The following is an 18,623-nucleotide window of genomic DNA, read 5'->3' on the forward strand; positions in this document are numbered from 1 at the left end:
ATAAATCTCAATTAGTGGTCTAATACAAGTACTAATTTTTTACTAATCAACATGTCATTCCACAAAGTTAATTAATAATACCAAAACAATAAATATTATAAACTCACACTTGCTAACACCCTCGTTGGGATATATATCAAGGCTTTCAATTCTCTACTTGCCGACCATTAAAATAACAATTTACCCCTTTAATACTTAATATTTCTCCCTAGATAATGGAAGCTTAAGGCTGATCACTAGATTAACGAGACAGTGAAAATCAATTTAGTTCCAATTGCATTATATTATATCCATATTAAATTAAAGAGAATACTGATAAACTTTTTAAATTAATTAACTTTGTTTTCACCACTTTTTTATTGATACAATTTAACCTACCAAAGTATCTTTTAATTTACACAAAGTATCTGCGGAAAACATTCAAGAAAAGAATACTGATAAATTAAATTTAAAAAACTGTCCCTTGTCGATGAAAAACTATATTAAATATTTTAAGATTTTTTTAACCAAATCAAATTTATAAAAATCACCGAGATCCGCTGCAAGAAACGAATCTTTATTTATCTACTTCTAAAATAGTTTTTCACTAACGATATTTCTCTACTGAGTTTTACTAAATGGTTTTTCAAGTTTGTCATCTATATGTGGCTTTGTAGTAGTTTCAGGATACCATGAAACAGGTGTGCGAGGTCTTGTTGGTCCATTTCTATACACCGGCTTCCTAGAACAGCTGCATGCAGTATCATATTGGGGTGTCCATCCTGAGAAGCCATTGTCCTTCCTGGCAACATTGTAGTCGAACCGGTCAGAAGGTACTTGCGGTGGAGGGATCAAAGGTCTCCAGTTAGACGACCAACCACTGGGAATTCTGGTATCGAATCTTCTATTGTACGTTTCATACCCGCCATCTTGTCTATTTTCATTGCCGTGCACATCATTGGAGTGGTAGTACTGAGTGTTTGGGGTAGTTGGATTTATATGTTGATAGTAATGAATATTCGGTTGGTCAATATGAGGAACTTTGTTTTTCCGGTTGATATTTTCACGCCAATTTGATGGTATAAAAACTGGTGGATTCAGATAGACAGAAGGTTTTTGAATACCGTTTTTATCTGTATTTATTATAATTGTTTTATCTGAATTTGGATTATTTACAATTACTGAAGGTTGTTCATTATCGTTTTTTGGCTTGGCATCGTCTTCATCATTGTTATAATTAATATCCTGTGGTCTAACTCCTTTGAGTCCTTTGAATACGGGAATATCAGGAATATCAATTTTTGGTTTTAGAGACTTATCACTTGTTATGATTACATTAACGTCGTTTATAACACTTTTGGATTTTGATTGCTTTTCTACTGAATTTTCAAGACCATAAATACATATATTCTTTTTACACACAACATTTACCTCATTATCACTATCAGAAACTTTTTCTATTGTTGGTTGTCCCACATTTTGATTAACTATGATAGTATTTGTATATGCTAGTGGATTTAATGATTCTTTAGACACTGACACTGGCGCTGTTTTGATTATTTCAACATTGTACTGTCCTGCTGATCCAGAATCTCCAAAGTCCAGATTCGGCTTGATGCTGATGGCGTTAGCTGTAAAAATACACTCGAATAAAAATCTTAGTACTTATTATGACGAAAAAGCTAGTTTGGTAATCATTGCATAAAATTTGTGTCTCGATGTTTTCTAGTTTTTTCTTAACAAATAAAATGTAATGTTTTAAATTATAACCAAATTTAATATTACTTACTGAATTTTAGTTCCAAAATGAATAATGAAATCAAAAATAAATATTTCATTTTTATTTGATTCATGATTCGCATTTTAACGTTTAAAATGGACAGCACTAAAAGGCTGTGACTCTCGACTCGAAATGAATTACGGGAACTTCTGTTCTACAACGTAATCTTATAAAATGACACTTAATTGGGCACTTGTACAATAATTTCAAAAAAGCATTGACGTCGCGCGTTTTACTTCCTTTGATGATAAATGCATTTTAACACACGTAGATACTCCTACCCAAATGAAAATAATAATATTTAAATAATATCTCTGATATATAAATGTTTTTTATTTTATTTTTAATTTAATCTTAACTTATATGCATTCTAACTATTCATTATGAACAGACGAGTACTTTAACAATCATTGTATTTATTTATGCTTGATTTTCGATATTTCTTATAATTATAGCTTTATAGTTTTACATTACATTTTCGAATAGATTAGTTTTATGATTTTTTACGCATAGTATTGGTATACTTTAAAAAACGTAATCCGATAAAATTGCCGCAACATAAGCAATGTTAAAAGATATGCGATTTTCCTAACGAAAATTCTCGAAAATCTTCAATATAACTTTATGTGACATTTCAAAACGTTATTCACTGTATTCTACTATTAAGACATCTTTACAATATTTTGAGTGTGTCTAAATCTTTGTTCACAAATCCACTTGGGAGTATATTTTTGTATCTACATCTGAACATAGGATGAAGAAAAATATGGAATCCAGGAAATACCCTGAATTCTGTATTCTTCATCATCTATGTTAAGATGTTCATATTTTCATCTTTCTTATATTATTAGTAGATTCTACTAGTTTGTTTATTATAATATTTATGGAGTGAAGAAAACGATGTTCCTACGCCAATGATAGTAATGACACCTGTCCTGTTGTCGTCGCGAGGTAGCGGCGTGATGTGTCATTGAAGATCCTCAGATTGATGTAAAGAGCAGATTTACGGATCTTTATCAGAATTTCAGAAGTAGACAACGTTTAATATAATCTTTTATTTCTACTGACTACATTTGTCGTCAGCTCCAAATTAGGATTTATTTTCATTTAATCAAACCGAGATAACCCCACCCTAATTGGGTGAACTTGTATATAAAGGCTTTTTGCTTGTCTTTTACTTACTGAGGATGTTGGTCTCTTTGGTTGTTGCGCTCGCTGTGGATAACATATTTTCCACATGTTATAATTTGTGTTTCCGAGCTCCCATTATATCTCTCCACCAGGTTGAAGGTCTTCTACTTGATCGTCTCCTCTCCACCGCACCGGTCACTACCACTCTTTGTTGACTGAGGTGCCTCTTGGGATACCTATGGCAAAGCATTACAAAGTACGCTACAGACAGAGTCACGTGGATTACGTTCCATTACTTTCAAATTTATGAATTTATGAAAACGGGGTGGTTTATAAGACAGTCCACGACATTTGGCAGCAACAGCTATGGTTTTCCAATGGGTCGATTTTTCTTTGCTCCGACTCTCTGATGGTCTACGCCTAACAACCATAGGAAAAATGGAGAAAACATACACTAGACGATATATAGCATAAGTCGAAGGACACAAAATGCAAAATGACAGTCAGCAATCCGCCTTCTACTGAGGAGTTTTACATGATTTTCTCCCAGCAATGAGCAAATGCTGAGTTCCCGATTTCCCCACTCTAGATCACAACTCGTGTTCCCAAAAAACACAGATTTAAATAAAGCATCTTTATTTAGTAAGAAGAATCAAAAATCCACTTAATGATCTATAAACTCTGTACATAATAAGCAAGGTAAATAATAAATGCAATTCCCATCAACAACAAAAAAATACCAAAGTCCAATGCTTTTACCAGTTGCTAGTCAACCCATATTTTATTTCATGCAATACAAGTAAATTAAAAATAAGTTAATACTTTATTAGTCCTGAACGTTCGCGGGAACCGTGGCGTAGTTGAGTTGACGCTAGACTGCAAGGCTAGCATCACGGGTTCGATTTTACCGATTTACAAAATGAATAAAATAAATAATTATTTTGTGAGTGTGGATTTGGTGCTGTTTTCATTTTATCTTCCCCGTCGTCCTTTTTTTCCAACTGGAGTTCGATTGTAATAATCTATTTACCCAATACTTCCTTCGCGAATTTAAATATCAATTTAATAAAACAAGATAACAATATTTTATTTGGACAATTTTAATTATGTTAAAATGTAATTAAATTGAAAAAGAGGATTAAATTATTTCTGTCACTGTTGGAGACACCTGAGATATTACAAGATTATGAATATAATGAGGATGAAACAAAGAATTTCCGCACGCTAGTAACTTTTTGTCACACATGACATGTATGTATGAATATAACAGAAAAAACGTTGTTTTTAATTTACCAACGTACGTTGGTGTACATTTAAATTACCATTGATGGACAATTAAAATAGCTACCTAATAAATAACAGTGGTTCAGGGTAACGATTTAAATATATATATATATATATATATATATATATATATATATATATATATATATATATATATATATATATATATATATATATATATATATATATATATATATATATATATATATATATATATATATATATATATATATATATATATATATATATATATATATATATATATATATATATATATATATATAAATAAATAAAGTTTTAGTATTTAATGCACAATTGTTGAACATGTATTGTATTTAATGACCGGAGTGGAGAAGAAGATGTCATTTGTTGCTGTAGACCAATTCACAGGATTGGGACAAAAGAAAAATAATGCACATTTCTGTCGACGTTTATCGGACCTATGAATCCATAGTTACCAGTTTCAGCTCTATTCAAGATTATGAAATAAAACTATGCTATTAGAAAACTTGTTTTTCTAAAAAAATTACAAAAAGATATTTCGCCCAACGTGGGGCTCGAACCCACGACCCTGAGATTAAGAGTCTCATGCTCTACCGACTGAGCTAGCCGGGCTGGTACCCAGAGTGGCTAAAAAGTATTATTTTTACCACATTGATGGAAACCCATTAAAAAATTCATATTTTTAAAATGCAAAATAATAAATTTGTGTATCGTTTTTTGACAAATGAATCGAGTATGAACCTGGAATACTTTCGGTGGTGTGTAAAAAAAATATTTAAAAAATATTTTTCATTACTGTCACCTATTGTTGAAAGTCAAAAACAAAACCACAAGTGAATCATAAAACATATTTTCTTTTGCTTTATTATAATATAATATAAATAATGTATACTTGTTTGAAACTTGAAAAAAAAACATTTATTATTAAAACCTGAATAAATACTAGTTTTGATGTTGACTCCTTAAGAAGATCTATTTCAAATATCTCATAATAAATTGAGTTACAACGTGTTTCGAGAAATTTCCGACAGAGTGCACATTAGATACTCTCAAACTTAGTCTCAAAGCAGGCGGTGTCCAATTTCCAATTTCAATTTCCTTCTGCACTTTCTTGTGCTGCTATGGATTTCATTAGTAGTAGACTTAATGAATAAAATTAATTAAAGTTTTAATTATTTTAATTGATTTACTTATTATTTTACTTTATGAGTCATAGACAAAATCGTTATGAATGCATTAGAAAATTTTAAATATTTTTTAAATACACTTTTAGCATCTTAAGAGTATTAAGGCCTTACTCGTAATAGTATAATTCATTAAGCGTCCGGCTGTGCTGAAAGCGGGTGCGCTTATTTAAAAAAAAATATTAGTATTTTGTTTGTTTTTTAGAATATGTGTAGAAAGAAATATTTTTATATATTTTTTAAACTCCTTACCTTTCAATAACTCTTTTAATTTTAAAACCGTATATTTATTTCGGAGAAAAACTTATTTTTTCCTTACAAAAACGATAAAGAAAAAAATCAGTTACGTCAAATGTTACCTGGGTTAAAAGAAAATTCACTCACTCCTTTTAAGAACGTCATAAATAAAAAAAAACTTGATTTTTCAGGAGAACGTTTTTAAAGTTTAAAAATATAAAAATAACAAAAATGGAATGTCACGAATAATTAATAATTTTGACAAGAAAGTAGTGTTAATAATCATCTAATGTTTATTTTTAGTCCACATATCGCTCACTCCTTTCAACAACGTCATTTTCAAAGTTTAAAAATATATTAAAAATAAATATCAAGCCACTTATTGAACTTTTTACTGTGCAACAGATCTTTTTAGGTAAAACCTCAAGGTTTTTTCTCCATTTGAAAAATATTTACTTTATTTAAAAAAAAATAATTAAACAACACATTTTCTTCAAAATGCAAAAATAACACTTTCTGGCCTGTAGCGGGTAAATATTAGGTTGAAAATATGCCGCTTTTGCTGGGATATAAAACATTTTCTGGGCATTCCGAAAACATGCACAACTGAAAAATTACGATTTTTGATATATGACGTTGTTGAAAGGAGTGACCGATATGCTAGGTCTTAATCAATCTTAAATAAAAAATAATAAAATCTGGTAAGTGTCGGAAAACATTCTGCCAACAAAGTTTCCATATTCTCGACGATCTAGGCTTAAATGATTCAAGAAAGTAACCTTTTTGTTTTTTTAATTAAGGAAAGTAGAAATATCCTCTTTTAGTCTTGTCAAATACTTTTTAGCTTAAAAAAATGTTCTCCCTTTCTTGTTCACGGATAATTAAATTCAAAATATACCCACCAACCTACAACCTATTCCGTGTTATTTAAATTGCCGCTTCAAATGCGGTGAATGCTAAATGTAATTTAAATTTACGCGACTCTCTCAGTAAAACGAGGAGACTTATAAATTAAAAGTAAGCAAATAAATATAAACCCAAGTATTTGGCACAAATAACTTTAAACCGGTTTTTTGAAAAGTAATTTATAAACTTCTTTCAAATTTACATATAACACTTCAAATACAAAATCTTTATACCATGTTAAAATAAATAAAATAAATTTATAGTTTTCGATCGAATTTCTACTGATTTCTTTATTATTAATGATGATATTTTATGTTAAAAAACTCCGTATAAAATTAAATACCGTTTTGAAAATGATGCGAAATGCATCGAAACATGTGTCAGAATTAAATTTTAAATAAAAAAAGTAATAAACTTTGATCAAAAATGAATATTTACAACATTTTGAGTGTGTACTTGTACACAAATATGGATTATCCAATCGTTGAACCAGTATATTCAAATAATGTTATATCATTGATTAGTTTATGTATATGTAGTATATATATGTAGTACCTAATGTAATATATTCATATTTATGTGCCAGATGTGGGGATATCCAATGTAAATATATAAGGTAAGTGTCTATAAAACTGACCTAGCCCCTATTGCTGACCTATTTCAAAGAAACAACAGATAATAAGACACTGGTTCAATTATTACTAATTTTTAATATTACCAACACTGCAGCCATGCTTGTGTTATGTGATGACAATGTTTTACAGTCAATATTTTGATTTTTCATATTTGAAATATCAGTTATAGTTTGGACATCTGGCAAGTAGCGCGCGCACACGGAAAATCCTTAACAGATAAGCCTAATCTTTCAAGTTTTATTTTAAAGGTGTATTATTTTTATATGATTGATATTTACTAATATTTTATATGTGTTAGTTAGTTTAGTGTATTGAATTTACAAAAAACAAAGTATTTGTGAAATAACCATATGATTAATACAATACATTTATAAAATAAAAGTTGTCAGTATTACATTCACCCGAAATTTCTTTAGTTTCCTTTACTAACCTATAGGTCAGTAATGAGTAAGACGAGAGCATTTTTAAAGTTTACATAAATTTGTGAAAATTCTTAAATACGTAAATTTCTTGCGTGCTTTGGATAGCATACAGTTTTTGAATTATGGGGGCCTAATTCTGACCTATATATTTTTGCTTGGTTTTATAATTATAATAAATAGTTTCAGCGGTCAGTAATAGAAACGAATCTAGATCAGTATTATAAACACATACTATTTCAGAAAAGGAGTTTCGTTCTGAGCCATCTTTTTGTGATTTTTCTTATGTTAAAATACAATTTATTTTTTCTTTTTTAACATAATATCAACAAAAAAAACTTTGTTTATTATCAAACATAAACTGATTCCACTATACTCGCATTAGTGATCACCTTGCCTTCATGTAAGTAACTATCGAGATAACACTGCGTCAATACAACATCAGTGCAGATGCAGTGCACCATCGGGTGCGGATAAGGGTTAGTAGAATATAAATATAAATATATATATATATATATATATATATATATATATATATATATATATATATATATATATATATATATATGTATATACATATCAGGCACACTACCATCATGCTCTAATGTTGCACACCCAAATGAGGTTACTCCTTGTAAACCTCCAAATCCCACGATCTTAAATGTTCTAACAGCGTTTAACTGTCCCGTTCCGAAGGGGATATCAATTTCTTTACTAGCGCTGTATCTATCTCCACAGTTTAACCATCGGCGGTAGATCCCCAAATTTGCACGCGTGTGAATCGTGTTCTCGATTCACACGCGTGCAAATTTGGCAAATACAGAGTGTTTTTTTTCGTGTCTAATAAGAATTATTATTAATTTAAATTATCTACTGAAATTTCTTGGTGCAATTGCATTTTCATATTTATTTTATAAATATCTACCTTTTTACAAAAATTAAATTGTCATAATTTTAATATTTACTTTACCCTAACAATGAGTGGAAAATAATTGACAGATGATATGATTGAGCAACTTCTGAGCTATACGGACACTGATGTATGTATATAAGTGATGATGAATTCCATTTAGGGTTAGAAAATAAAGATTATGCTTCCGACGCCGACTCAGATAACTATATAATCCAAGAACTTGATGAATCTGACTCTAACAGCGTCAAGCCCGTACATATGGTAGACAACAGTAGAAATGAAGAAAATTTGTTCACTTCCAAATCAGGCTACAGATGGACAGATATTCCCAAACCCAAGTCCAAACTGTTCATACAACGTAATGTCATTTTAGTATTGTTTCTCGCTATCTGATTTTTTTACCATTCTTTGTTTTTTTTTTCACCATAATATACGACAAATTAGAAACCCGCTAGTATGTACCGAGTAGTATGCTTCTCTCTCTCTCTTTCTCTCCTCACCCCCTCTCGCTTGCATCGTTTCCGGCCGAAGCGCCTAGTGTCCAGTGATGCTTAAACATTGGGAGGAATTGAATGTCATTTCCGCAGAGAACTTCTTCACAACTATGTTTTTTTGAAAATTATTGTTTATTGCAGAAAATTCAAAATTAAATGGAAAAAATAGAATAACAATAGCATGATAAACATTTTGACATTAGTCGAATTTGTGAAAAACCTGTATTTTTAGCATTTTACTTGGGGTATTGCCAGTAGCCCCTTCGGAACCCGCGGATTGTTTTTTTTTTACTCTGGACAGGAAAGGTTAAGCAGTCTCTGTGTGCCAGAAGGTAAAGTGGCAGAAAAGAAGAAGAAAAAAACTGAAAATCACCAAGGGTCTTCAAAAAATCTTCCTCGTAAAAACTAAAATAAAATGAGTCCTGTATTGTAAAGTAAGAAGGGGATTTTTTTAGGAATTGTAATAAATCCCAAAAAGGATGGTTCCGCTTTGATCAAGGTCGTGGTATGCCTGAACTGGAAGTGCCAGAAAAACAGGATACTATATAGTATACTTCAGAAGGAATCATAAAAACAATTCCAGAACCGGTGTGACTAAATGCTAGAGGAAATTATTCCATTCCAGAATTACTTATTTATAGTGAGCTTAAAAAAATACATTAACAAAACATTTTGTTTAACCAATATGTTTTTTTTTAATAAATAATAAATTGTCACATAAGTACTTACTTTTACATTTATTTCCATTACAAATATTTATATCTTACTCCAGTTTACATATGGTAAAATATATTAAAATATGAATTGAGTTGTCTTTTTCACTCATAGTCAGTAATAGGGGCAACAGCGGTCAGTATTATGAAATAATCCATTTCGAATAGGTCAGTATTGAATACAAAGCCTTTAACTGTTTATTGCGTGGATTTTAATATATGCACTTGACTTTTGACTATTATTTTTTTAACTTTGTAAGGATAAAACTATCCCATTAAAAAATAAAAATAAATTTAAAAAATTATCAAGCCGTTTTAATATTAAATAAATATTTTAAAAATATGGACCGGCTTAAGACAAAAACTAGGTCAGTATTATAGACACTTACCTTAGTTATTATATTCGGATTTATTGAATAATAGGTTACACATATTTAAATTGTAACCCGCCCCGCCCTCTGATCCTTCAGGAATGAGACATTTATAACCACAATAGAACAAACTCCATTTATGTATGTCGTGTCTCATTATCCTGATTTTAAGAAAACCCTTCGATAGTACAATAATAAATAACATTACAGAATCCTAAATGTAGGATAAAAAAGAACATAAATATTAGTGTTTTGAACCAGTGAAAAATCGTTTGTTTATAAAACATAAGAGATATTAATATATATTTTTTTAATTTTAATTATACTTTAATGAAATAATTATGCAAATAGATTGAACAAAAAGTATTTTCCCCTTACTCGAGAAAAAAACACTGTTACTGTTTTACATATTCATTTTTTTCTTCTGGACATGTGTATCATTGAGTAGGGTTGAAATGATATTTATTATAAAGCAAAGGCAAAAAATCTTAAATCTAAGGAATATATATGTATCACAAAATAAATAAAGATAGTGCCGAAAGAGTCTGTGTAGTTCGTCTTAATAAAATATTTATTGAAATGAAACGAACGTGATTTTGAGACCACTTTAATTGTCATAATGATCCGCCAAGTTAAAATAAAAAGTGGTCCACTTAGTTAAAAGAAATCAATTTGGTATTATTTGATGAATACATCTTTTATTTTGACCCATGCGAGAATTATGGAAAAAAGTGGAAATACGACTAAAGGAATACGATCGTTCAAGTTTTGTTATTTTTCGTCGGGTATACTGCCGATAATTACATTTTCAGTGTTTCAAGTTTAAAGTACAGTTAAGTTAGCAATAAAACTAAAATTAAAAAATATCCAACTGTCGTTTATGCTGCAAACGCCTCACATAGCTCTAAATTAATCATGTGACAATTACGACAGAATTCAAAATGAAATCAGGTTACAATAATTGAACTATGTTTCTCTATCCCCCTTTGAGTACTCGCAGTACAATGTATTGTAGAATCAATAATAAAAAGGGTTACGTGCAAGATTCATAAATAAATTTTGTACCACAAGGCAGCTGGTTTGTAAGTGAACAATAATATATGTAGTTCTATTTGCCACAAATAAGTTTTATTGCACCTATGGGTTTAACATACGATTAATTTTTAATAAAACGAAAAACATTTTTTTCTTCAAACAAACTCCTGTTACGTCACGCGTCTTGAACTGCCAATGTACCACCAACTTTCTACAATAATTTTTGGACTTATTTTACTATATGTATGTATATGTATGTCAATGGTCACTAGTCGCAACTCCGATAAGATATAAATAATGGTAAATTTTAATGTATGTACATTATAATAAAATACATCCATTTGATTTTATATATTTTTAAAATTTTAATCTATGATATTCTCTGTATTAAAAAATGGCATAAATTCAAAATAAAATAAAGTATTTAATATAGTTATCATGTCAAGAAAAACAGTGGGAGAGTAGATGGTCCATAAACATTTTTTTGAACTTCCTTTGAAAGGAGTTTTTTTTAGATATTTATGAGTGCTAACGAAAAGCCATTAGTATTAATATATTTTTTTAAAAAAACATTTTTTTTTAAATTTTTGATCGGTTTTGTACTTGCGAAAATCGTATTTAGTATTTTGGAATGTCGGTTTAACTTTATTTCCTATGCCAATATTTTACCATACCATATTTTGCCATCCCATATTTATAATGCCAAGCACGACATTTTTAGATTTTTGTGTAATTATTTTAAATTTGCAACCAATGCATTCACCTGATTTTGTCTATTTATTTTTTTCGATTTAAAGTATGTTATTAAAACGCTTTTTATATAAATAAAACAAAACAGTTTTCGTAAGAAATCAGTTTTTTTATGAACATACAACATAGATGCAATGTAGAATGAAATGGTTCGTACGAACAATAAAGGTGAGGAACATGTTGTTCATGTCAGGTTCGCAATTAGTACAAAGATACCTCCAAATATTTAACTAAAAGCCGAGCGGGTGGATAGAACTGTAATTTGAAAGCTTTTCATGCACTGGAGCTTACGGCACATTTCCCTGAACTGAACTCACTACTCAGTAATGAATAACCACAGCCTTAAAAGCTTTCTCCTTTATTTGGATTGCGGAATATTTTAAGCCCCAACGAGAACAATCAAGAAAACATATCTTTTAAATACCATTTTACACTAAATTTAATTTTCTTTACAGTACGATGTATAGTATAAATTAATTTTATAGTCATAAACATGGCAGGTATCAATGTATCTTTCAACAGAATCAGGCATATTTAATCAGAATATGTACAAATTACATTATTTATTAATTCGGCCTTTACTTTGTTATTCCACAAAGTAAATACCGAATCAATAAAAACATCTGTAAGTTTTCGAAACTAGTCGTATGTATAAGTAAAACTCATTAAAGTGGTATATTCAAGTATTTAATTTTTTGAAAATTATGTAAAAATTGATTCCTTAGATACCATTTTGAGAAAAAATACATATTTTCTATTTTACATATTTATTTTTTCAAAAATAAATATTATTTGTTTTTTTGATAACATACACAAATATTTCAAATTCATTACTATTTTGAGATAATCTAAAGCGGCTAGTGTTTTTGAATAAGAATTAAGTTGAGGCAGAGTGGGATCGAACCTAGAGTTCCTTACGAAGTAAGTGGATGTATGTTATTCGTCGGCGACGTTAACCATAGGACTACGATCGACTCAAAATATTACATATTCTTAAAGCTCACCCTAATGATACTCGATTTAACTATATTCCTACTTCTCTCAACCATAAATTTGATCCAGATATCATAGGTATTACGGTTTTAAAAAAAAAAACTAGTAACTATCCGTGAATAATTTTTCATTGGTTTTATGATGATTTTTAACTACTGTCACGTCGCATATCCAAGATGAAAGAGTGGAATAAGTAGTCGTAATCACTCTACATATAAATGTACATATACATATTTATACCTGTTTATATTTTTTTAGTAGAGAAGTATTCCTCTGTATTCAGAGAACAATACTCGTGTACGCTAATATGAAAAGGAAGGAAGCAATTTCACCTTGCGAACTCAGCTACTAGAAAAGTTATTCTCAGTTTGATTGGACAAGCCATTCTACTAGGAAATCCCGAGCACGCCATACTTATATTCCCAGCCTTTACGAGATTTGTTTTCGAAACATAATTTTCTCGTTCCTTTCACAATGGGAGGCAGCAACCTTTATTACTATTTCGAGTCGTTACGTATTTTGTCTGCCATTGCAACGGAACAAACAAAAGCAACGACAAAACCATAACGGAAATAAGCGACGCCTCCCGTGGGGTGGCACGAGGTTACTTGTGACAAAGGGGAAAATGGGACGTGTAAAGAAAGACAAAAATTCCTCTCCCGAAATTGCAAGCGGTAGTTTTCTAGGGAAGAAGAATAGCGGGAGTGATGAGACGACGTGTCGTCACCACTCGGAAAAAGGAAAAAGCCTTATTCAATTAGAGATACATCATTTATAATTACTAAGACTTTTCACCCTCTTGAATAACAATTACTTTTAAATGGATACATTGTATCACTAATGGAATCGTTCTCATTGTAGTCATGCGCCTTCGACAAAAGTTAGACTACTGTGTTTTTATTTTGACCTTCCTGGGAATCGAATCCTGGACCTTCAGGTCCAAGATTCGATTCCCAGGAAGGTCAAAATAAAAATTAGTGTTTTTTAGTCTCATGTGTACATAATATTACCCTTGCCTGTAGTTATCACTATTAAAACAATATTTTCTTAACATAACGCTCTCCTTTGATTGAATTATTAATAGAAATTAATACGGAGTAAATTAATATCAGCTTATAACTTTTTATATCAAATGATTATTTTTGTAACAGCTGTTGTGTCTTTCCATGGCTTTGTCAAACGCAATCACAAAGCGAAACAGCTGCATAAAAAATCAGCAGAATCATTCATCGGGTTTGAATTGATAATATTTATGGCATTTTTATTCATCAAAGTAAAAACCAGTTCAATAAATTAAATAAGTTTTCATATTCTTTGTGAGATGTTAAAAAATAAAATGAAAAATACTCCTATAATTGGAGATAATCAAGATTTGTGAACAAGTATTTGGAAACACTCAAAATATTGTAAATAAAAAAAAATCTTTTTGTATTCATGATGTTATTTTTTTATTTGGGAAGAACATACTTAATCGTATGATGAAATGTGTGAATATTTTATAATAAGTCTATAATTTATTTATCCACGAAACCGAATGAAATTGCTTACGGTGCATTGTGGCGAATTTAAACAGTACCATGGTGGTAAAATTTACATATGAACACATTGAACATCATACAATAAGTACTATACTACTCAATTTTATAAACATGGTTTATCAATTAACTTATAAATTAAATAATTAATTCAGGGTACAAGGATTAGATTTTCTGTTTGATAAAATAATGTGAATTATGATAAATTATTTTCGAATTATCAGATTCACCTATAAAGTACGTATACGAGTATATATATATATATATATATATATATATATATATATATATATATATATATATATATATATATATATATATATATATATATATATATATATATATATATATATATATATATATATATATATATATATATATATATATATATATATATATATATATATATGTAATAAAATACCTAGGTACCTACCTATACATTTTATTAAGTACTTACAAAAAGTACCTACATGAAACAGTTCTACCACCAGATGCCGCATGCGTCGCTCAGAAGAAAACAAAAGACTTCCGATAATATTATTAACTGTCAGAATCAGATAGATAGATAGATAGATAGATATAAAAATTATTATAAAGATTAATTAAGAATAAACTTTTATTGTCGTTTCTTTAATTACAAAGCAACACATTGTTTATTTTATTATTATACGCCCACTTTACATATTATTTACACCCAATTTATAAAGAAAAATATTACCACGTTATAAAACGACAATTTTGTTAATCAAAAATAAAGAAACAAAAAAAAAAAAAAATGGATACTGCTCCTCAAACATTAGAAAACTTACTAGAAAAATTAATACAAAATGCTCAGGTAAGCAAACATCAAAATTTAAAAGATATTTCAGAGAAGTTCATCATTGAAAAATTTACAAGCAAAAATCCTAATGCAAACCAGTGGATGGATATTTTTGAAAAAGAATGTACACGTTTTGAGGTGACAACGGATGAGAAAAAAATTGAAATATTAAGATTGTTTATGGATAAAAGTTGTGAAGATTGGTACAGTTCGATGATGATAAAATTTTCCATGAACTCAGAATGGATAGTATGGAAAAATAACTTTTGTAAAACATTTACAAACAAGGGATGGAACCATGTAATGTTTGCATTATCTTTTAAATATAACGACGGTTCCTTGTTAGACTATGCCATAAGGAAGGAAAAACTTTTGTTGGAGATGAGAAGAACGATCGACATGGGTACCTTAGTAGATCTTATTGTGGCTGGTTTACCAGAATTTATAATTAATAAGATTGATAGAGAAAAATTAGAAGATACAGTCGATTTATTCAATGAAGTAAAAAAACACGAAAACATTGTAAATAAAAAAAGGTTTTCGGATCAAAGAAGATATGGAAATCTAAGAACTAGTGGTAAAATTAAAGATAAAAGTCCATGTAAGATTTGTGAAAAATTAAATAAGGGAACTCGATATCACCCTGAAGTAACGTGCTGGTTTAGAACAAAGGAGGATGATAAGTTTAATAATAAAAATACTATCAGACATGTAAACAATTCAGTTATAGAAGCTAAGTTAAACGAAACCGATCAAAAAAACGAATAATAACACCATTAATAAATGTCAAACTATTACTAAATGATCAAATTGAAATATTTGGAATTTACGATTCAGGTTCAAATGTTTCTCTAATAAATTCTAAGTTATTAAAACTAAAAGGAAAAGGAAACAATATGAATGAAGCAGATTTAGTAACAATTAATGGTGTTAAAAAGACAAACGGTTTGACGACTTTGAAAATAAAAATATTTGAATTGGAAAAAAACGTTGATGTATATATTATTGATGAAGAAAATTTCAAATATAATTTTTTGATAGGATTAGATATGATAAAAAAATTTAAACTAATCCAAAATGAAGACTTAAAAATAACACAAAGACAATGCTTGAAAAATGAAAATAAAAAGAAAGTAGAAAAAATTTCTACAAAATATAAAATTAAAAATAGTGAATTTAAAAATACAGAAAATAACAACAGCAAGGAATGCAAAATAAATTATAATGAACATGTAAAAGAAGAAGATTTTGAAATAAAAATAAATCATTTAAATCAATTTCAAAAATCTAAAATAAATGAACTGATTTGCAAATATAAATCCGTTTTTGCAAAAGACAAATATGATATCGGCACTGTTAGTGGATACGAAGCGAGGATAGACTTACTAGTAGACAGATATTGCAGTAAGAGGCCTTACAGATGTACTGTAGAAGATAAAAAGGAGATAGAAAAACAAATTGCAAAATTACTGGATAATAAGCTAATAGAAGAATCCTACAGTCCATTTGCTGCACCTGTTACATTGGCATTTAAAAAAGAGGAAAACAAAAAATCCAGACTGTGTATAGATTTCAGAGACTTGAATAAAATAGTAGTGCCTCAAGCTCAACCATTTCCTTTAATTGAAGACCTAATGATAAAGACCAGGAATTGCAAATTTTTTTCAACACTAGATATAAACTCAGCGTTTTGGTCTATTCCTTTACGAATCGAAGACAGAAAAAAGACGGGATTTGTTACACAAGAAGGACATTTCCAATGGACTTGCCTACCATTTGGATTGAAGACCTCACCAGCAATTTTTCAAAGGATACTAGGTAACATATTAAGAAAGTATAAACTTACTGATTTCACCGTTAATTACATAGATGATATTCTTATATTTTCTAAAACTTTTGCTGAGCACATTAAACATCTAACACAGTTGCTGGAAGCGATAGAAACAGAAGGTTTCAGGTTAAAATTTACAAAATGCGCATTTGCGTCAGACTTGGTAAAATATCTAGGTCATATAATTCAAAATAATTCAATAAAACCAGTAAAGGATAATTTGATTTCAATAAAGAATTTTCCTGTTCCAAAAACGATAAAAAATGTAAGACAATTTCTGGGGAAAATAAACTTTTACCATGAATACATACCAAAGAGTGCAATAATACTAGATCCATTGCATAACTTACTAAGGAAAAATCAAAAATTTATTTGGTGTGATAAATGCCAAAAAGCATTTGAAATAACAAAAAGCATGCTTTGCTCACAGCCCGTTCTAGAAATTTTTGATCAGGATTTACCAATCAACATTTATACCGATGCTTCTTTAGAAGGTGTTGGGGCCATTTTGAAACAAAAGCAGCCCGATGGTAGAGAAAAACCAGTGGCATACTTTTCAAAAAAACTAAATGAAGCCCAGAAGAAAAAAAAAGCAATATATTTAGAATGTTTAGCAATTAAGGAAGCAGTAAGATACTGGCAATACTGGTTAATAGGTAAATCATTTACGGTTTATTCAGATCACAAACCTTTGGAAAATATGAATCTGAAATCTAGGACCGATGAAGAGTTAGGCGATTTAACATATTATTTATCGCAATATGAATTTGAAATAAAATATAATCCAGGAAAGAAGAATTTAGAAGCAGATTGTCTAAGCAGGAATCCAGTATTAGAATCGAGTGAAAATGCAGATGAACAATTAAAAGTTGTAAATTTGGTTAAATTAGAAGATATTTTAAGAGATCAGAATAAAAATGAAAGAATTCAACAGAAAAAAAACAAATGGATTGAAAAAAACAATGTCTATTTTAAAAAGGTCAAGAAAAAAGAAAAAATAATTCTTTCAGAACCGTTTAGCATCGAAATCATAAAAGACATACATGAAAACCTATGCCATATTGGAATTGGACAAATGCAAAAGACTATTAGTCCACATTACACAGCCAAAAATTTGACGAAAAACATAAAAACAATTTGTAGAAATTGTGAAATTTGTATTAAAAATAAATCAAGAGGACAAAAGAAATTTGGATTTATGTCTCATCTAGGCCCGGCCACAAAGCCTTTTGAAATAATATCTTTAGACACAATTGGAGGTTTAGGAGGTTCAAGATCAACGAAAAAATATCTACATCTCTTAGTGGATCACTTTACAAGATACGCATTTATTTTAACCTCGAAAACTCAGAATGCAAATGATTTTATAAAACTAGTCATGAAAATAACAGAAACCGAGGATATTGGTATGCTTCTCACCGACCAATACCCAGGAATAAACTCGAAAGAATTCAAGGAATTCTTAAATGACAAGCAGATCCCAATAATCTTCACTGCAGTAAATGCACCATTCTCAAATGGCCTAAATGAAAGGCTGAATCAAACATTGGTGAACAAAATCAGATGCAAAATAAATGAAAAAGGGAAAAGAAGAGCATGGACCACAATAG

The 18,623-nt window shown here is 29.5% G+C and overlaps 1 protein-coding gene and 1 non-coding gene across 2 annotated transcripts; both read right to left on the minus strand.

Annotated features, from left to right (window-relative positions):
* Positions 1-499: 499 nt before the first annotated feature.
* Positions 500-2,998, minus strand: LOC148307485 (uncharacterized). Its single transcript, XM_088263430.1, has 2 exons — positions 2,942-2,998; positions 500-1,623 (listed from the first exon to the last, which is right to left on the minus strand). The coding sequence occupies exons 1-2, from the start codon at positions 2,996-2,998 to the stop codon at positions 601-603; spliced, it is 1,080 nt and encodes a 359-aa protein (XP_088119556.1). The 3' UTR covers positions 500-600.
* Positions 2,999-4,716: 1,718 nt separating this feature from the next.
* Positions 4,717-4,789, minus strand: TRNAK-CUU (transfer RNA lysine (anticodon CUU)). Its single transcript has one exon. It is a non-coding gene; the product is annotated as a tRNA-Lys (tRNA).
* Between the last annotated feature and the right edge of the window lie 13,834 nt (positions 4,790-18,623).

Source organism: Brachycentrus maculatus, unplaced genomic scaffold (assembly GCF_059751285.1).
Source record: "Brachycentrus maculatus isolate JH-2025_06_01 unplaced genomic scaffold, ASM5975128v1 h1tg000199l, whole genome shotgun sequence".
Taxonomy (NCBI): domain Eukaryota; kingdom Metazoa; phylum Arthropoda; class Insecta; order Trichoptera; family Brachycentridae; genus Brachycentrus; species Brachycentrus maculatus.